This window comes from Podarcis pityusensis, assembly GCF_964106645.2.
Source record: "Podarcis pityusensis genome assembly, chromosome: 16".
Lineage (NCBI taxonomy): Eukaryota > Metazoa > Chordata > Lepidosauria > Squamata > Lacertidae > Podarcis > Podarcis pityusensis.
The window spans coordinates 710,731-732,137 of record NC_138041.1 but is presented as its reverse complement, the minus strand read 5'-3'; the positions used below and the strand labels follow the sequence as shown (position 1 = coordinate 732,137).

The window sequence follows — 21,407 nt, the reverse complement described above, 5'->3', positions numbered from 1 at the left end:
AACAGGTTAAATTAACTTTTATTGCCTCTTTCTGACTACATCGTCTGGCTTTCGACTACAGGTTGTAAGGAGGGGGTGGCTTGCTGCCTTTAGTAGTAGGTCTCCTTTTCCACCCAGCCTGGGAAAGGAAGAGGGAGAAGAGAGAGAGAGAGAGAGAGAAGAGTTAGTGTGTGTGGAATAATAATAATAATAATAATAATAATAATAATAATATTAATAATAATAATAATAATAATTTATTTATACCCTGCCCATCTGGCCGGGTTTCTCCAGCCACTCTGGGCGGCTTCCAATGGAATATTAAAATACAATAACCTATTAAACATGAAACCGTCTGGAACAGACGGTTGAGTTGGGAAAAGATACACTTGCATGAGAACATGAGGAGGGTGTTGCAGCGGCTGGATCAGGCCAAAGGAGACCCCTTTACCCCACAGCCCTGGGCCACAGTGGCCAAAAAGCCCCTGAGAACCCAGGAATCGAGATAGACTGCCTCTGGACCTGGAGGCTCCATAGGAACATCCAAAGAGCCGCTGGATCAGGCCCAAGGGAGACTCCTGCTCCCACAGAGGCCAACCAGCGGGAAACCCACTGGCAGGATCTGAGGGCAACAACACCTCTCCATTTGTGTCCCCCCATTATCTTGATTTTCAGGGCAGACTGCCACTGGGCCTGGAGGTTCTGCTGCCACAGGAGCCCCCCATAGGGAGTGCCTGGCTGCTGGATCAAGCCAACTTGAGGTGTGATGGCCTGGGATTCAGACTCAGATGCTGAACCTGAGGGATCCCAGCCTTCACAGGATTCCCCGCCTCCAGAACCAGCTGAGCCGGGGCTGGGGCCTGAGCCTGAAGGGTCCTCACCTGTGCTGGATCCTCAGGTGCAGGCACCAGCTGAGTCTGCTCTGGCTCCTGAGGTGAGGGAGGACCCATTGCCTGCAGGTGCTCCACTCTCAGCCCCGTCAGGGGAAGCTGAGGTTGCCTCTGGGTCCGGTCACCCTCCAGCCTCTCCTGAGCTGCAGAGGCTCAGGGCAGAGAGGTGGAGGGAACTGAGTTCCCGCAGGAGGAGTGCTCACCTCCAGGCCAGGAGAGGCGAGTCACCTGTGGACCGGGGCCGCCCTATGCCTCGGGGCAGATAAGAGCCAGCCAGCCCCAGTCCCAGATTGCGGGAGCAACATTGTTGGTTGCCAGTTCCTGCCTGAACCCTGTCCTGCTTTCCTGCCTGAGCTCCTGACCCGCCCTGGCTCCCTGCTTGTGTGATAGGAATTTTATGGTCTTAGATATATGGTAATGTTCATAAGTGTACCAACCAAGCACATATATAGATCAGCACAGGAAGGCCAACCTGGAACCATTTTGATTCCTAAACTGACCAAATCTTTTCTCTGCAAGGTCAAAATGGAAAAGCCTCCCCATTATCTTTTCCTTCACAAATCCTGTCTTAAGGGTATGTCTGTGTATGAATAGGGTGTGAGCCTGTAAAATGGCCAGGAACTAAGTACCGTATTTTTCGGTCTATAACACACACCCGACCATAACACGCACATAGTTTTTAGAGGAGGAAAATCCGTAGGCATGCCACCCGTAGGCATTCCCTCCATAACATGCACAGACATTTCCCCTTACTTTCTAGGAGGAAAAAAGTGAGTGTTATGGTGCAAAAAATACAGTATTTATCATTACAAAAGACTGGCCAGGCTCCCCAGGAAATCCAATCAAGTAACCTGCCAGACAGGAGATAAACAACAACAGGAGAAAAACAATATTCAAATTTCTGTTTTAGACCGCCTTTTCTGTGATGTATCTGAGGGGTGGTCTTAGGTTACACCCCTTCTGTGATATATGTATGATGTTTCTGGGGGTGGTCTTGATCTACAGGATGGGAATTTCAAAAGTCTTTATAAGGCCTTGCATGCCATTTTTCTGGGTCCTCCTCCTCTCCTGCGAGTGAGGGGAGCACCCTGTTGCAACAGATCAATAAAGATCAAGCTTACTAGCTGCTTTGCTTCTCAATATTCTCTGGTTGGCCTCTGTTATTCTCTCCTACCAATAGGGAACCCACGTAAGGACTCTATACGGGCTCTTGGATACGCCATAAGGGAAAAGGGCAATTTTTGTTTACAACACTTGCATGCCTGTTCCTGACTTCACCCGACTCCCTGCCCTCACCCAGCTTCAGCTACTACGGACTGCCTCCACGTTGCCCCTTTGACCACGGACCGGACTTGGACCTCGCCTCTCAGGTAACCCATGGGACCAGCACATGAGCGTTCCCTGGCATTCAGAGGTGCCCTGCCTCCGACAGAGGACGGAGGATGTAGCCACTGTGGCTAGAAGCCACCAGTCGATTCATCCTCCGGTCACTGGCCCATCGGAGCCTAAGACGGGGGTCCATCCAGTCCGGCCTCCCATTTTCACGGCGGCCAACCAGGGGGCCCCGAGGGAAGCCCTGCACATCCTTTTTGGGTGGGGGGTCCAGAACGACACTCACCACCAGGGTAGCGGCGTATGAGGAGCTTCCTGACTTCGTCGTAGATGAAAATGAGGAGGCTGTACGGGAAAGCGCAGAACCACCAGGTCACCCTGGAGAGGAGAGAGGGAGGGAGAGAAGCGCTTTGGTTTTTCCCCCCAAATGCTTTTTATTGAGTTTTCTTTAACATACACAAACAAAATAAATACTCTAAAATTCAACAATCATATGTCTACTTATTTTCAAAACGCTCTATCGCACACAGACTTCCCTCCCTCCCTTCAACAGGCTTTCATATTGAATTTTCTCTTTTTTCGCAGGATATTAGTAGCACATCACAAAATTTATTTTAATCCTACTACAGTCTTTAAACTTCTACAGTTATTACCTATATATTCCATTCATTTTTGAACTTTGTTTCCTCTTGGTTATGGATCCTGTGGATCAGTTTTGCTAATTCTACATATTCAACCATTTTTGTCTGCCCCCCCATTAGTGTTGGTATTTCCTGAGTTTTCCATTTTTGGGCTACTAAGATTCTGGCGGCAGTCGTAGCGTACATAAATAGTCTCTGATCTGCTTTTCTTATTTCATCTCCTATCAACCCCAGCAAAAAGGCTTCTGGTTTTTTGGGGGGAAGGTATATTTAAACAGTTTTTTCAATTCGTTATAAATCATATCCCATTTTTTTCATTTTTTGAAAATTTTTTGAAGTGACTCAGGGAGCCTTCCTTCCCCCCTCCCCCAGCCCCTAATCCACTTTCGGTGCCATCACTATCTCAGCCTGGGACCCTCGTACCTATGGGACCGCCTCTCCTGGTCTGCCCTGCGGAGGACCTTAAGGTCCACAAATAACAACACCTTGGAGGTCCCAAGTCACAAGGTGGTTAGATTGGTCTCAACTAGAGCCAGGGCCTTTTCAGCGCTGGCCCCGACGTGGTGGAACGCTCTGTCCCAAGAGACTAGGGCCCTGCGGGACTTGACACCTTTCCGCAGGGCCTGCAAGACAGAGCTGTTCCTCCTGGCCTTTGGTTTGGACTCAGTCTGACCCTTATGCTTCCCTCCCCTTACGGTCTTGATCTATGGGCTACTTTTAAAACGAGGCTGCATTTTAAATTGCATTTTAACCTGTATTTTAAATTGGGTTGTTCCCCCCTCCCTCTCTTTCCCCCCTATTATGTTTTTACTGTGATTTTATTTTATTGGTGTCAGCCGCCCTGAGCCTGGCTCTGGCTGGGGAGGGCGGGGTATAAATCATCATCATCATCATCATCATCATCATCTCCTGCGAGAGGGAGTTCCACAGTTCCACCGCACACAGGATGGAGAAGGACTTTCTTTTCTCTGCCCTGGGACTTCCAGTCTTCAGCTTCCATGGGCGCCCGTGAGTTCCAGTGTTATCCTGAGAGATGGAGAGGAGCTTTTCTCTCTGCTTTCTCCTGATCAGCAGCTGCCAAGCTGCCCCCTCCTGGCGCTGAGGCCTTGCCAGATCCTGGCAGATGGGGCCGCCTCAAGAACTTGGCTCTTAAAGGGATTAGTGGGCAGAAGTGGGCCCAGCCGAGGATTTAGGTCCTGAGCACAGTGCAGGACAGGAGACGGGCAAATCTGCCAGTTTCCAAAGCCTCTCACTTTCTCCTCCGGCCAATCTTAAAATTCAGCTCCCTCCACATCAGTCTGTGAATTTTCCACAGGAATTCGTTACCACTTCTGTGCAAATTTCTCCGAAACTTTTTTAGTGGTGAAGCTCATTTGGCAACGAGGGGGAACGGGCCTTTTAGTGCCGTCATCAGCCTGGCCCTGTGGAACTCCCTGCCACTAGAGATTAAGCAGGCACGCCTTCCGTCTTTAACATCTTAAATGCCGGCTGAAAACATTTTCTATTCTGCAGCTGCTTAAGAAGACATCTTCCCACGATTGTTCATTGGTGTCTGATTCATTTTTTAAAAATGGATTTTATTGTGTGGTATTGCATTTTAAACCACTTGGAGGCATTTTTTGATGACACAGCGGTATACAAATATTTGTGTAAATGAATGAATGAATGATGATAGAGATAGATATATTGACGTGCAAATGAATGAATGCGCCCTAGAAAACCCCAGAAGCCTGAGCTCTGCTCTAGAGAGGGGTAAAGGGCAGAGACAAAGCCCCCCCCCCACCCGCTGATCCAGCCCCACCAGGTCTGGACAAGGAGCTTACTTGAGTGGGTACATGCGCAAAGCCACCCCCATCCCAGGGCAGTACGAGAGGAAAGCGGCCAAGGCTGTCTCTTCCAGGAGGCCGAAGATCAGGATCTTGTTCCTGGAGGGGAAAAGAGAGAGGAGGGTGGGGTGGGGGGTCACAAGGAAGGAGCTCAGGAGGACTGAGGGCCACTAAGGGCACGCTCCACCCCCCAGCTTCCTCCTGCTCACATCGTGTAGGGACAACGCAGGAGGCCTGAAGCCCCAAAGACTTTCTTTGGCTGCTGCCGGTCAGTGCAGATCATTCTGAGCTTGATGCATAGCAAGGGTGTGATGCGGGATAAAGCAGTTTCCTATATTCTGATGGATGGGCACCTGCTAGGAGTGCTTTAGCTGCGAGTCCTGCATCGCAGGGGGTGGACTGGATAAGCGTTGGGGGTCCCTTACAACTTCACAGTTCTAGGTTTCTGTGATCAGGGATTAGTTGGCTATGAACCAGGGTCAAAAAAGGAAAGGTACGGAACGCGGGTGACGCTGTGGGTTAAACCACAGAGCCTAGGACTTCGAATCCCTGCGACGGGGTGAGCTCCCGTTGTTCGGTCCCTGCTCCTGCCAACCTAGCAGTTCGAAAGCACATCAAAGTGCAAGTAGATAAATAGGTACCACTCCGGCGGGAAGGTAAACGGTGTTTCCATGTGCTGCTCCAGTTTCTGCCACAGCGTTCTGTTGCGCCAGAAGTGGTTTAGTCCTGCTGGCCACATGACCTGGAAAGCTGTCTGCAAACAAACACCGGATCTCTCGGCCTGAAAGCGAGATGAGCGCTGCAACCCCATAGTCGCCTTTGACTGGACTTAACCATCCAGGAGTCCTTTAGGTAAAGGGTAAAGGGACCCTTGACCATTAGGTTCAGTCATGACCAACTCTGGGGTTGCGGCGCTCAGCTCGCTTTACTGGCCGAGGGAGCCGGCGTACAGCTTCCGGGTCATGTGGCCAGCAGGACTAAGCCACTTCTGGCGAACCAAAGCAGCGCACGGAAACGCCGTTTACCTTCCCGGATCAGTACCTATTGATCTACTTGCACTTTGACGTGCTTTCGAACTGCTAGGTTGGCAGGAGCAGGGACCGAGCAACGGGAGCTTACCCTGTCGCAGGGATTTGAACCGCCAACCTTCCGATCGGCAAGCCCTAGGCCCTGTGGTTTAACCCACAGCGCCACCCGCGTCCCAGGAGAGGTACATGGAACCTCCAAGTTCAGAGGCGTATCTATTTTTGGGTGAGGCTGGGACTTACTTCATGCCTTGCTGGAAGACCGAGTTCCTCCTGGTCTTGCAGATGATGAGGTCGGCCCACTGTACCACCACGATGCTGGCGAAGAAGGCCGTGTGGCAGGTGAACTCCACCACCTTCCGCTGCTCATAGGTCTGCAGAGAGAGAAAGAACCACAGATCTGTGGGCTCACCTGGTTCAAACTCCCCCTGCAATCTGGGAATCACAGTTCAAAAACACCGGATGGGGGGCCACTCCACTCTGCCTCCAAAGGGGATAAAGCAATAAAACCATCACTATAAAAAAGCAACGACCGTGATTTAAAACTTTCAAAAAGTTAAAAATAACAACAGACGAAAAAAAGATTAAAACACCCCATCGACTTTCTATACATCTGGACAGGCTTAAAAATATTTCTAGCAGGTGACAAGAACAGTAGAGGGAAGGCACCTGCCTGGTCATAATAATAATAATAATAATAATAATAATATTTTATTTATACCCCGCCCTTCCCAGTTCAGAAAATGGGCGCAGGGCGGCTAACAACAAATTTAAAACACTTAATTGATGCAACAGAAAACAGCATAAAATACAGTATAAAACGTGAATAACAATAAATTCAGGATTCAAAAATCAATTTAGGGGGGAAATCCATCCAATAAACATTAGATGATCACCAGGGCCAGCTGGCTAAATTAGTCCTATTTGGGCCAGCGAGGAGACCAGGGGAGAATTAGCTGTGGGATCCCAGAGCGGGGAATCGTCATAAAAAGGGGAAGGGGAGGGAAGGAAAGGAAGGGGAATAAGAGATCAGGCTAAGTTCAAATTGAAAGCCAGGCGGAATCGCTCTGTCTTTCAGGCCCTGCGGAAGGAGGTTAAATCCTGCAGGGCCCTTGTCTCCTGGGACAGAGCATTCCACCAGGTCGGAGCCATCACTGAGAAGGCCCTGGCCCTGGTGGAGGATAGTCTGACTTCCTTAGGACCCGGGACCTCTAAGCTATGATGTAAATTGAAATTAAAAGAAAAAATCTTTAAAATGAGGAAGAGGGATGATGCTGCATCTCCATGCAGAAGCCCCCTCAACAAGGGCTCCCCACTCACCCACTCCTGCCCATAGCTGTCTTCCAGGTCGTTTTTGGAGCGGTCGTCCCAGTCCAAGCGGATGCCCAGCAAGGTGGAGGGGAGGAATCCATTTTCGGCCAGGATGACAAAATAAGTGAAGAAGCCCCCAAGGGCCTGGATCATACCTGGGGGGAGGGAGAGAGTCATTCCTCCTGAGGGGCACCTGAGCAAAGCTCTGCCAGCAGGAAGCGCCAGGGGACCTCAGGGGCTGCCTGCCCCTTCTGGGCAGAATCTGCAGAAGGGGAGGACGGAGGCGGCAGGAGAGAGAGGCTGTCTGTGTTTGCCATGGGGTGGGTGGGGGGTGGTTTCCACCTGCCTCCCCATAGCAAGCCCTAGGGACCCTGAGTAAAGAGTTCACAAGAAAAACATAAAAAACAAATCATTAAGAGAATTCAAGTTAATAAGGAACTCGAAAGAGATGGTCAAGTTTTTGGCTAGGCATAAATTTTTGTGTGTGTGTGGAAGTTCATAGAATCACAGAACTATAGGTTTGGAAGGGACTCCAAGAGTCATCTAGTCCAACCCCCTGTAAAATGTAAAGGTAAAGGGACCCCTGACCATTAGGTGCAGTTGCAGACGACTCTGGGGTTGCGGCGCTCATCTCGCTTTATTGGCCGAGGGAGCCGGCACACAGCTTCCGGGTCATGTGGCCAGCATGACTAAGCCGCTTCTGGCGAACCAGAGCAGCGCACGGAAATGCCGTTTACCTTCCCGCCGGAGTGGTACCTATTGATCTACTTGCACTTTGCTGTGCTTCCGAACTGCTAGGTTGGCAGGAGCAGGGACTGAGCAACGGAAGCTCACCCCGTCGTGGGGATTCGAACCACCGACCTTCTGATCGGCAAGCCCAGGCTCTGTGGTTTAGACCACAGCGCCACCCGCGTCCCCTTCCTCTGCAATGTAGGAGTCAGCTAAATCACAACCTGCGAAGGTATTCAGCTTTGGGGCTCCTTTCGGGTGTGAAGTCATTGGACTCTCTTTTTCTTGACCTACCCTATTTTGCTTAAATGTTGATAGATACTAAATTAACAGCTTGGCCATAATGTTACATTCTAGTGATATTATGCTTTTTATGACATAACGTTGTTGTGTTACTGGCAGCTGTGTCTGTCTCTGTAGTGCCCCATCTGCAATATTGATTTAGGACAGTGGTTCCAAACTGGTGATCTGCAGACCCCAGCGGGGTGGTCTGTGGCTACCACAGAGATATCAATTCCCCCCCCCCAAAAAAAGTATGGCGCCCATGGCTTGGCTTTTAAAAAACAGGGTGTCTGCAACGCTTAGCTAATTGGAAACCACTGATTTATGACATGTATGCCTCACCCTTTTCCCTCCAAGTAGCTCAAGTGGATGTGTGTGGTTCTCCCCCCCTTTTCATTTAGTCCCCACAACAGCAACCTTGTGAGGTAGGTTAGGCTAAGAGAGGCAGTGACTGGCCAAGTTCACACCCAGGAAACTTCAGGGCCGAGTGAGGATTTGAACCCAGGGCTCTCCCCGGTGCTAGTCCTATACTCTAACCACAGTGGCATGGTGGCATCTACAGCGCTTCCCCTGGACTGCCCCTTCTTATCCCCCAGTCTGTGGGCTGGAAACTGGGCTTCTCCTGCTGATATGTGCCAGGCCCCTCACCAATCTGCCCGTAGGCCATGCTGATGAGACGCTCGTTCACCAGCTTGTCCGTCTTGGGGTTCCTCGGCTGCCTCTTCATGATGTCGCTCTCCGCAGCCTCGTAAGCCAGGGAGATGGCCGGCACCTAAGGGAGAAGGAGCGGCGGGGTGCGAATTGCAGTGGGGCAGCAAGAACCAGAAACAGATATAAGGCTGTGGAGGGGGTCCTGTTTATATTTTGGGGATGATCCCCGTGTTTGTGGGAGAAGTGCTCTTGACTGAAAACCCACACAGGGTTCTTTTCAGAGCCGGCATTTGAGCAAGATCTCTCTCCCCCCCCCAACCTCTGCAAGCTCTAGGGTTCGATTTCAGAGTTTCGTGGATGACTGGAATGAGCTGCTATGAAATATATGTGGGAATGTTCAGGGATGCATGAGAGGATATATTGTTTGATTATAGCCTTTCCAACTTGTGTTAACAAGTTCACAATTTAGCAGAGTAACATTCCCCCCTTTAAACTCACAGCGGATGCGTTTGTTCAGGCTGACTAAAGCCTCTATAATAACTGTTCTGGTATTTTCCCCTTATTCCCTCATAAAAGATAAGACGCGACACAGTCTTCTATAAAAGCATAAAAAGAGTTTACTCACTCACATTCTGTTCACAATCAGATCCCAGAAGGCAGACTTAGCTTAGAAAAGTTACATACACCTGGAAACTGCCTCATAAGGAGACAGTCCCTTTGTCCTCTCTTGGCTGGAATGTCCAGTTGTGGCCGACTCTGGGGTTGCGGCGCTCATAGTGTTTGGGTGGGGATGAAGCATGGGGCTGCCTCTGCTCTCTGGCAAGCACTTATATCAGAACAAGTTTTGAGATGATTCTTTACTGTCATTAAAAAGGTAAAGGGACCCCTGACCATTAGGTCCAGTCGTGACCGACTCTGGGGTTGTGGCGCTCATCTCGCTTTACTGGCCGAGAGAGCCGGCGTACAGCTTCTGGGTCATGTGGCCAGCATGACTAAGCCGCTTCTGGCGAACCAGAGCAGCGCAATGAAACACCGTTTACCTTCCCGCCAGAGCGGTACCTATTTATCTACTTGCACTTTGATGTGCTTTCGAACTCTAGGTTGGCAGGAGCAGGGACCGAGCAACGGGAGCTCACCCCGTTGCCGGGATTCGAACCCCTGCCCTTCTGATCGGCAAGTCCTAGAGACTCTGGGGTTTAACCCACAGCACCACCCGCATCCAATGTAGCACAATATTTTGTTTTAATGCAACCTTTTTTGTCTCCTGCCCCCCTCCCTGGGCCCTGGTGACGCTCACCATGTCGGTGCCCAGGTCGATGCAGAGGATGGTGACGGTGCCCAGGGGAAGAGGGATGTTGGCGATGATGAAGAGCAGGAAAGGGGTGATCTCTGGAATGTTGCTGGTCAGGGTGTAGGCAATGGACTTCTTCAGGTTGTCAAAGATCAGGCGACCTGCCGGGCAGAGGATGGAGGCGCCGGTCGTTTGTTTGTTTCATAAAATTTATACACCTCTTAATTGTAAAAACAAACAAACCACCATCAAAGTGATTTACAAGATAATGAAATAATAAAACCACCGGTAAAAGCAGCTCTTTAAAACATTCAAAAGACAAAATCAGCAATAAAGTAAAAATGAATGAAAACATACACCAGCAATTCTACACGCCTGGACAGGCTTGCCTAAACAAAACAGATAAATCAGTTGGGTAGGCACATATGGGGCAAGGGGGTTAGAGGGACGGGCAAAAGAGGGGCAGCAGGGCCTCCTGGCTCGACCCGGCGCCCCTTCCACACACCTTCCTCCACCCCCGTAACGATGGAGGCGAAGTTGTCGTCCAGGAGGATCATGTCCGCAGCCTGCTTGGAGACGTCAGAGCCAGCGATTCCCATGGCGATGCCAATGTCGGCCTTCTTCAAGGCGGGCGAGTCGTTCACCCCGTCCCCGGTCACGGCCACGATGGCCCCCTGAAGAAGAGGAGGGGGAATGGGGGTCAGCGCCAGACATTGGGAGAAGGTGCAGAATGATAGGATCTACTGTGTCTGATGTATGTGGTAGACATGGGGGAAAGTGGCTCAGGAAGCACTGACCCAAATATTATTGTTATTATTATTGTTGTTGCTATTATTATTACAGTGGATGCTCGGGTTGCGAACGTGATCCGTGCAGTATGCACGTACGCAACCCACTGCATTCACAACCTGCATCTGCGCACACACGGGTTGCAGTTCGGTGCTTCTGTGCATGTGCAAAGAGCAATTTAGCACTTTTGCACATGTGCGACCCCCGAAACCCGGAAGTAACCCGTTCTGGTACTTCCGTGTTTCAGCGGGTCTGTAACCCAAAAAAACGCAACCTGAAGCGTCTGTAACCTGAGGTATGACTGTATTATTATTACTATTATTATTATTATTATTATTAAAATTTGTATGCACCCTTTAACTGAAGATCACAGGGCAGTTCACAAAATGAAAATACAAAATGAGACCACAAAATACCTAATAAAACAGAAACAAATCAATAACCCTTCTTCCACAAATGCATTTAAAAGGCCAATGATTGTTTAATCAGGCAATGGCCAGGTGCCGAAGACATGTTTCCGCCTGGCACCTAAAGATATGTGGTGAAGGTGCCAAGCAAGTCTCACTGAGAGAGCATTCCACAAATGGGGGGCCACCACAGAAAAGGCCCCTTCTCATGTTGCCACTCTCCTGTCTCTCGTATAGGAGGCACATGGCAAAAGGTCTCTGATGATCATTGAAGGGTCATATAAAGCAACCCCTAGGGAAAATATCTCTAAATGTCCGGACCTGGCTTTCCTCAATCTTTTCACAGGAGAGAATATTACTATTACTATACTCTTATCCAGGTATCCAGGCTCTTAACAGCAAGGTCCTGGAAGGAGTCAGAGTGGGTTCCCCTTGCAAACTGGCAAATAGCATTGGTAAACAATAAAATAAAATTATTGTGTACCTGGCAAAAAACGAAAACAGAGCATCTGCCTCACCTGCCTCTGGCAACCTTCCACGATGATGAGCTTCTGCTGCGGGGAGGTGCGGGCAAAGACAATCTCCGTGTGGTTCTTGAGGATCTCGTCCAGCTGCTCAGAGGTCATGTCTTTGAGGTCCGATCCATGGACCACACAAGCCTTGGCTTCCCTACGAGGAGAGGGGGCCAGGGAGGAAGAAGAAGGGTTTGGATTTGATATCCCACTTTATCACTACCCTAAGGAGTCTCCAAGCGGCTAACAATCTCTTTTCCCTTCCTCCCCCACAACAAACACTCTGTGAGGTGAGTGGGGCTGAGAGACTTCAGAGAAGTGTGACTGGCCCAAGGTCACCCAGCAGCTGCATGTGGAAGAGCGGGGTAGCGAACCCGGTTCACCAGATTATGAGTCCACCGCTCTTAACCATTAGACCACACTGGCTCTCCACATTGGTGAAGGAAGCCCACGAGATACTTGGTTGGAGGAGGCCGGAGGGGAAGCGGGGGCTGCCCAGGGACGGAAGTGCCGGCCTACCTGGGGGGCCACTGGGGGCGCATTGGAAGATGGCCGACAATACCATCTCTCCGACCCACACGGGGTAATTAAGAGGCTGTTATGGGAGTAGGCAGCCTCCCTTGTTGCCCCAAGGAAATGGGGAACACTGCCCTTGCCTGCTGTGCCCATAAATCACCTCCTAATTAGAAAGAAGGGGGTGAGGGCCCTAGGCAGAATGCCCCTGTGTGGACATCGGCTCTCCTGGACGCTGTCTCTGATCGCGCACTAGCTGCAACAATTTGGAATAATTAATTACAAAAGAAGCAAATGCACATATTTCAAGTGAAGAAGGGGAGTGAAGTCTGCTAATTTAAGTGACCTCTGCGAAAGAAGACAACGGGCTGGAGAAACAGGAATATTTTAGGATGAAGATACACCAAAGGCTGGGTATGTTGACAACGGGACTGAATGGGGGGGGGGGACCTTTTTTACTTTCCTTCTATGTGATTTACAAGAACCCCTCCTCATTAGAATCATCGGTTGAACTGACCCAAGCAGGATGATTAAGGTCTGTGTGGAGATAAACTTTAACCAAAAGTATGCTTTATGGAGATCGAGAAGCAATAAGAGCTTTTGGGAATGGCGCAGCAATTAATTCGGAGTCGCCATCTTGCCAAAGGATTTATAGCCGGGAGGAAGAACGGATTTGTTTTCAGACTGCATTCCTAGTGAATCTCCTCAGAGGTTTTGAGAAAGGAGGCAGATTGGTGAAGATTTATGACGCTAAGACTGTTTTGATGTATGGAAGCAATGTTATATGGAAAACGTCTGGATATGGCTACTGGATAAAAAAAATAATATCCACGCAGGATTACAAACTGTTCTAACCAGCTTGTGGAGACTATCAGAGGTCACAAAGAGAAAGAGAAAGGAAAAATATATGAAAATAACAACAAGAGATGTGGAAAAACAATAAGAAAGGACTGGATAGTACTGTGAACATCATAAGGTTAGATGTGTGGACATTAAAACAGCAGTAAGAAGCAAGAAGTTGATTGGATCCCTTCGGAACTTGAAATATGGGTACCCCCAACAAAAATTTAAAATTCGGCTGTGTAATTTGGAATTTATGTAATTTGGTTTGATTTGATGTGATTGGTCGGTTAATAAAAAAATATTCTTAAAAAAAAAAGGAAGTGCCGGCCTACCTGGGGTTGACCTGGTTGACGGGGATGTTCAGGCGGTCAGCGATGTCCTCCACCGTCTCATTCCCCTCAGAGATGATGCCCACCCCCTTGGCAATGGCCTTGGCGGTGATGGGGTGGTCGCCGGTCACCATAATCACCTGGGGGAACAGGGGCAGACACAGCAATCAGGACAAAACCCTCATCCAGTGGAGCCAAAGGTTGCAAGATGCAGGAGAGATAAAGTGTATGGTTACCAGATTTTCTTCAATGAATCAGGGGACACTTTTTTTTTTTTGGAAGCTGAGTAGCAACAGGGAGCCAGTAGTGGGGATGGTGAGGCAAAAGACCCTGGGCCCAAGCACACATGCATATTGTATAAAGGTGCAAAGCCCCTTTTTTGCACCCTGTGAAACATAAATGCACAGTGTTTTTAAAAAACTGTGCAATGGTGCGCCACCACCCGTGACCCCCAAGCCTTCCCCGATCTACTGCTCCCTTCCCCCTTTGTTTTGACAGATCAGGGGAGGCTCAGGAGTCACGGGCAGGTGGCCGTTGCCCAGGAGGGGTGCAAGGCACACGGTTTCACTGCCGGGCAAGGTGCAAAGCCCTTCTTCCCCACCCTGTGAAACATAAATGCACTGAGTTTTTAAAAAACTGGGCAATGGCCGGCTACGACTCCCGAGCCTCCCCCAATCAGTCAAAACAAAGGTGGAAGGGGGCAGGAGATCGGGGGAGGCTTGGGAATCACGGGCAGGCAGTGCACCATTGCACAAGACACATCATATGGGGACTTCCGGTGAGGCAAAATGGCGGACGCCACGGCAGCGAGCAGCTCCTGAAGCCAGCCAGAGCCAACACCGCTATCAGGCTGGCTCCAGGCTGCTGAGACTGCCGCTGCCATGTTTCTGGGGGCAGATCTGCAAATCTGGGGACTGTCCCCGGGAACTGGGGACATCTGGTAACCCTAAAGTCCTCCTTCTGTCACAAGAGGCAGTGGTGGCCAACAACCAAGTGGGGGATTCGCCTCCTAGGCCTTAGTCCGGCTTTTCTTTCTCTGGGGCGTATGGGGTGGGGAGCAGGAGGGCAGAAGACGGGGCCACTCTCCCCAGCATGGCTGACCTTAATCCCGGCGCTCCGGCACTTCCCCACGGCATCCGGCACAGCGGCCCGAGGCGGGTCAATCATAGACATGAGCCCCACAAAGCAGAGGTTGCTGGTGGGGAAGTTGACTTCGTCCGCGTCAAACTTGAAGCCTCGGGGAAACTGGTCTTCGGGGAGGTTGTAATGGCAGAAACCTGTGGGATTGCGGAGACGGACCGAGGGAGAGTGAGACCCCAAGAACTCGCCCACTCTGCTCCCCAACAGAGAGAAAGCTCCGTTGCCAGCAGCCCACCCCACCTCATAGCCATCTCCCCCTCTGCATCTGTTTCCACTGTGCTGCAGTTTGCCTTTGGGCAATAAAACAATGTTATCTGTCTTGATGTTGACAGTGGCGGGGTTTTTTTATGTAATTAAATACCTTATGGTTACATTATTGTGTTATTATGCACCCTTTGTTTGAATGTAAAGGAATAACTTCCTGATGGCAAGAGCTGTTCAACAGCGGAACGGGCTAAACAGAGGCTGGACAGCCACCTGTCAGGGATCCTTCTTTAATAATAATAATAATAATAATAATAATAATTTATTATTTATACCCCGCCCATCTGGATGAGTTTCCCCAGCCACTCTGGGCGGCTTCCAATTGAGTGTTAAAAACAATACAGCATTCTTTAGCTGTGATTCCTCCATCGCAGGGGCTGGTCTGGATTACCAACACTACAATTCTATGAAGCGCAATGCAGGGAAAAATACCGTATTTTTCGCTCTATAATACGCACTTTTCCCCTCCTAAAAAGTAAGGGGAAATGTGTGTGCGTCTTATGGAGCGATTGCAGGCGGGAGGCTCTGCTCAGCGCTCCCTTTAAAGAGCCACGTGGAGCATGTGTGTGGCTCTTGGGAACTTTTCCCTGAAGAGGGAGAACGGCTGCCCTTCTCCCTCCTTGGGGAAAAGCCCCCAAGAGCCGCATGCACGCTCCACATGGCTCTTTAAAGGGAGCGCGGCTCTTGGGGGAGCCTTCCTCCCGCTGCCCGGAAGAGGCTTTGCGTGGCTATCCCATAAGCCAGAACAGCAAGAGGTGTGTCTTATGGTCTGGTGCGTCTTATAGAGCGAAAACTACGGTAATCAATGACTTATTGTTTCAATTTGAAAACAACAACAGCGAACGTTGGTTGTATCCAGTGGAATGATTTCTGTTCCAGGCATAGAACAAAGGAGCAAACGCTGGCAATTTCTGCCATAATTTCCCTGAGCAATAGTGCAACGTGGTGTCAGAAGTTGCTGTTAGTTTCTAAACTCTCACAATAGTCATCGCACTCCATTTGAGAGACCCACATGCATTCATCATGTGCTTTCTTTGCCTCTCTGGGGCACACTCACTCCCACCCCCCCCCTTTCCCCACCTCCCAGGCCTCCTTACCCAGCACTCTCTCGCCCAGCCCCCCCAGCTCCAGGTAGGCGTTCTGGAAGGCGTCTCGCATCTCCTCATCGAGGGGCACCTCCTGGCCTTGCAAGAGGATGTTGGAGCAGCGGTCGAGGATCCTCTCAGGGGCTCCCTTCATCACCAGGACATAGCCATTGGGCTTGTCTTCCAGCTCATGGATGGAGAGCTGAGGAAGAGAGGTATCTGAGTGGAGGTCTATTCTGAAGCCAAAGGGGCTCCTGGGTGGCCAAATGCCAGGGATTCTTTACTTGGGGTTCCTGAATAAAACCAACTTTTATTTGTAAAAGGATTTCTATGCCATTGTTTATATACAGTGGACGCTTGGGTGGCGAGGCATGTTTGCAACCTGCAGCGCCGCATCTGCGCACGCGCAGGTTGTGATTCAGCGCTTCTGCGCACGTGCAAAGCACAATTTAGTGCTTCTGCGCATGCGTGAGTGCCGAAACCCGGAAGTAACCTGTTCCGGTACTTCCGGGTTTCGGCGCGTCCATATCCCGAAAACACGCAACCTGAAGCGGCTGTAACCCAAGGTATGACTGTATTGAAATATTAGGGCGCTGTGCAGAGTTAAAAACAGTACAAAACAATCGGTAGCATGAGTGGTCAAAAAGAGAGAGGCTCAGACAGGCCTGTTAGCCCCAAAAGGCATTTGGGAGATGTCTGAAAGTCAAAAGCAAGAGGGTGTCTGCCGCCTCTCTGCGTGGGAGCAGCAACACTCCTCTGTCACACAGGGGACAACTAGCAGAGCTCCTCTGGATGGCGTCTGTGATGCCCTTTGTCCCTGCCGTGAAATATGTGCCTGTGCTCCTGCTGCACTTCAGCATTTAAATAAATAATAAATATTTTTTTTTTTATACCCTGCCCTTCCGGGTTCAGAAAACCAGGTTCAGGGCAGCTAACAACAAATTTAAAACACTTAATTGATGCAACAAAAAACAGCATAAAATACAGTATAAAACGTGAATTAAAATAAATTCAGGATTCAAAAATCAATTTAGGGGGGGGAATCCATCCAATAAACATTAGATGATCACCAGGGCTAGCTGGCTAAATTAGTCCTATTTGGGCCAGTGAGGAGACCAGGGGAGAATTAGCTGTGGGAACCCAGAGCAGGGAATCTTCAAAAAAAGGGGAAAGGGAGGGGAATAAAAGATCAGGCTAAGTTCAAATTGAGAGCCAGGTGGAATAGCTCTGCCTTATAGGCCCTGCGGAAGGAAGTTCAATCCTGCAGGGCCCTGGTCTCGTGGGACAGAGCATTCCACCAGGTCGGAGCCACCACTGAGAAGGCCCTGGCCTGGTGGAGGATAGTCTGACTTCCTTTGAGCACAGAGTTTCCCCAGATTGAAAACACAGCTCTCAGTGGCTCTTAAAAGCCCAGTGAGGCGAACCCGGCCCTCCTGGCTTCAGAGGTGGTGGCTGTACAAGGAATGCCACCTCAGCTCTGACTATCAGGCTGAATCCAGGAGACAAAAATTCATGTGTGAACTGAAGACTGCAAAGGGGTGGGGGTCTTTTTGACGGTCCTGAACCCCCCTCTGCCGTTAAGCTGAGCTCTGGCCCCCTCTAGCGGACCCTCACAGCCATTTCACTCATAGCACTGGGTTGAATGAACAGATTTGGAGTTAACAGGAGAAATCCCAGTTTAAAAAAGGGGCGTCATTATTCTGATCTTGTTTCATGGAGCTTTTCCTAGTCTCTGCCTTTGGGGACTGACCCCTCTGAGCTCCAAGGCAAAGCAAAGACTTGCTTTATTAACTTACAAACTTCATTTTTTAAAATGCTGTTCAGTCCAAAGGTCCCTGCAGTGGCTTAGGGGTTTTCCTGATTTTAAAAAATGCCAATACCCAGCAGTATAAAAACAGGGGAAGACGCAATAAAATTGGGAAACTGTGAAAACCACCTGTAGCCCCAAGGATATGGAGACTGTGACAGCCCCCCACCCACCCTCATGTGTCCAGTGTGAGGTAGGTTAGGCTGAGAGGGGCGGGGGCTGCCCCCCCCAAGGTCACAAACCAGTGAGCTTCATGGCCAAGGGGGATTCGAACCCGCATCTTCCCCAAGTCCTAGCCTAACACTCTAACCCAGGGGTCAGCAAACTTTTTCAGCAGGGGCCCGGTCCACTGTCTCTCAGATCTTGTGGTGGGCCAGACTATATTTTGAAAAAAAATATGAATGAATTCCTATGCCCCACAAATAACCCAGAGATGCATTTTAAATAAAAGGACACATTCTACTCATTTAAAAACACGCTGATTCCCAGACCATCCATGGGCCGGATTGAGAAGGCGATTGGGCTGTATCCGGCCCCCAGGCCTTAGGTTGCCTACCCATGCTCTAACCACTGCACCACCACTGCCACACACGCCCAACCTGGTATTTGTTGGTGGAGTTGAAAGGGATCTCCGTCACTTTGGGGTTCCTGTCGCGCATCTTCTTGACGGACCCACAGGAGAGCTCAATGCATTTCAGAAGGGCGGACTCTGAGGCGTCCCCAGCCGTGTCCCTCTGGCAGAGAAAGAGGGGCGAAGGAAGGAAGGAAGGAAGGAAGGGAGTCAGGGGAGGAAGTCTACTGCCCCCCCCCACTGTGGCCTGGAGGGAAATGTCCTCTGTTGGCTCCACATGCAGCGGTGCAATTTGAAACAAGAGGGCAAGTAAGGGGTCGGTGAGGTCTTAGCCCCATCTGCACCACTCATGAAAAGAGCTACCACCCCACTTTAAGCATTTTAAGGCTTCCTCCAAAGAATCCCGGGAACTGTAGCTTGTTCAGGGTGCAGAGAGTCATTAAGAAACCCCCCCATTCCACCTCCCAGCGCTATAATTCCCAGAGTGGCTCAACAGCCAACCCTTCTTCCCAGGGAACTCTGGGAACTGTAGGGCCACATTCACATTTAAAGTGCTGTGATACCACTTTAGCCAGTCATGGCTTTCTGCAAAGAATCTCTGGGAACTGTAGTTCATTAAGGGTGCAGAGAGCCATTAGGAAATCGAAATAAATTGAAATTGAAATACTTTATTGTCACTTGTACAACTTGTATGCAGTGAGATTACACGGAGCTCGGAGCCGCAGTGTATGAACGCGCCACCAACTTGGAACGGAAGATGAGACCCCAGAGCTACAATTCCCAGGGTCCAGCCCTGCCTTGTGGGGGCCACCGAGTTCTTCCCAGGCTTTCTGGAGGCTGAATCTGACCTCCCTCTGCTGCCCCCCCCGTACCTTTGAGATGGGGACCTTGTCCTGCCCTGCTCTGAAGACGGCCCGGTTGCAGAGGCCGGCGATCCGGGCCAGGGCCGTCCACGTGGGCGAGCGCTTGTCAAACGTGGCTCCTGGGGGGAGAGAACCGGGGGGGGGGGGGTTAGAGTTATTTGAAGAGCGGAGTATGGCGGGGGGGGGGGGGCTGATACTGTGAGCAGGTACCACTGGGTCCTCAGACAGGTGGTAACAATTAGTCCCCAAAGCATAGCTGCCAACTTTTGGCTTTTCTTGCGAGGAATCCTATTCGGAATAAGAGAATTTCCCTTAAAAAAAGGGAAAAGTTGACAGCTATGCCCCAAAGTGGGAGCATGGGATGGGGCTGCCTGGTTGCCAGCACCACGCCTCCCCATAAATATTTGAGTTAACCTACGGGGGGTGGGAGAGAACACGCTGTGTTTTAGACTGTTATTATTGGATTCTTGGGTGCCTGTGAGGTGGGGCAGGGGGGAAAATAATAATAATAATAATAATAATAATAATAATAATAATAATAATTTATTTATACCCCACCCATCTGGCTGGGCTTCCCCAGCCACTCTGGGCGGCTTCCAACAGAACACTAAAATACAATAACCTATTAAACATTAAAAGCTTCCCTAAACAGGGCTGCCTTCAGATGTCTTCTAAAAGTCTGGTAGTTGTTATTCTCTTTAACACCTGGTGGGAGGGCGTTCCACAGGGAGGGTGCCACCACCGAGAAGGCCCTCTGCCTGGTTCCCTGTAACCTCACTTCTCGCACTGAGAGAACCACCAGAAGGCCCTCAGCCCTGGACCTCAATGTCTGGGCAGAACGATGGGGGTGGAGACGCTCCTTCAGGTATACTGGACTGAGGCCGTTTAGGGCTTTCAAGGTCAGCACCAACACTTTGAATTGTGCTCGGAAACGTACTGGGAGCCAATGTAGGTCTTTCAAGACCGGTGTTATGTGGTCTCGGCAGCCGCTCCCAGTCCCCAGTCTGGCTGCCGCATTCTGGATTAGTTGTAGTTTCTGTGCCACCTTCTGTGCCACTCTATGTAGCCCCACATAGAATGCATTGCAGTACTCCAAGTGAGAGATAACCAGAGCATGCACTACTCTGGCGAGACAGTCTGCGGGCAGGTAGGGTCTCATCCTGCGTACCAGATGGAGCTGATAAACAGCCACCCTGGACACAGGGAAGACCTGTGCCTCCATGGACAGCTGTGAGTCCAGAATGACTCCCAGGCTGCGCACCTGGTCCTTCAGGGGCACAGTGACCCCATTCAGGACCAGGGAGTCCCCCACACCTGCCCGCCTCCTGTCCCCCAAGAACAGTGCTTCTGTCTTGCCAGGATTCAACCTCAATCCGTTAGCCGCCATCCATCCTCCAACCACCTCCAGACACTCTGGAGGGAAAGGGGTTCAGTCCTGATTTGAAAGCTGGGAGGTCATGGGGGCACCCCAGACCAGCTCCCCTCCCACCCTGCTTCCCAACAGCAGCTCTTTCCCCATGTGCCCTCCCCCCTGTCCCCGCTTACCGGACTGGTCCTCGGTGGTGTCTGCCTCATGGATCTGGTTGTCAAACCACATGTGGGCCACGGTCATGCGGTTCTGGGTGAGGGTCCCCGTCTTGTCGGAGCAGATGGTGGAGGTGGAGCCCAGCGTCTCCACGGCCTCCAGGTTCTTCACCAGGCAGTTCTTGCGGGCCATGCGCTTGGCGGTCAGGGTCAAGCACACCTGCCGGGCGGTGGGGAGAGGGTCAGGCAAGGATTGGAAAAAGGGAGAGTCTTCACAGTGGCCAGCCAGGTGCCCCTTTGGGGAAACCCGTCCGCGGGATCGGAGCACCAAAGCCCTTTTCCCTCCTTTGTTTTCCAGCCACTGGTTTTTGGAAGCATATCCTGCCTCCATTCTGGGAACATTCCTCTAGGGCAGGTTTGGGGAAACATTTTACACCCCTCCAGATACAGTGGTACCTCGGTTTAAGAACAGCCCTGTTTAAGAACGATTCAGTTTACAAACCGAAGTACAGTGGTACCTCTGGTTGCGAACGGGATCCGTTCCAGAGGTCCGTTCACAGAATGAAAAGAACACAACCTGCAGTGGCGCATATGCGCACATGCAGGTTGCAATTCGCCACTTATGTGCATGCACGTGATGTCATTTTGCACTTCTGCACATGCGTGAGCAGCGAAACCTGGAAGTAACCCTTTCCGGTACTTCCGGGTCGCCGTGGGACGTAACCTGAAAAAATGTAACATAAAACGGATGTAACATGAGGTATGACTGTAGTATCCTGGTTTGTGAACTTTACTTCAGTCCA

General features: G+C 50.5%; 1 protein-coding gene across 1 annotated transcript in view; it reads right to left on the bottom strand.

The window, feature by feature from the left end:
• Positions 1-21,407, bottom strand: part of LOC308465777 (sodium/potassium-transporting ATPase subunit alpha-2) — a 45,016-nt gene continuing 23,609 nt past the window's right edge. The window contains exons 9-23 of the mRNA XM_080986001.1: positions 20,626-20,824; positions 19,090-19,199; positions 18,246-18,380; positions 15,852-16,041; positions 14,452-14,627; positions 13,354-13,490; positions 11,672-11,822; positions 10,463-10,631; positions 9,964-10,118; positions 8,664-8,787; positions 7,014-7,159; positions 5,937-6,067; positions 4,666-4,767; positions 2,488-2,579; positions 1-118 (exon numbers count right to left, since the gene is read on the bottom strand). Of these exons, the coding sequence (XP_080842127.1) occupies positions 90-118; positions 2,488-2,579; positions 4,666-4,767; positions 5,937-6,067; positions 7,014-7,159; positions 8,664-8,787; positions 9,964-10,118; positions 10,463-10,631; positions 11,672-11,822; positions 13,354-13,490; positions 14,452-14,627; positions 15,852-16,041; positions 18,246-18,380; positions 19,090-19,199; positions 20,626-20,824 (2,046 nt within the window). The 3' untranslated portion in view covers positions 1-89. The remainder of the gene's footprint in view (positions 119-2,487; positions 2,580-4,665; positions 4,768-5,936; positions 6,068-7,013; positions 7,160-8,663; positions 8,788-9,963; positions 10,119-10,462; positions 10,632-11,671; positions 11,823-13,353; positions 13,491-14,451; positions 14,628-15,851; positions 16,042-18,245; positions 18,381-19,089; positions 19,200-20,625; positions 20,825-21,407) is intronic.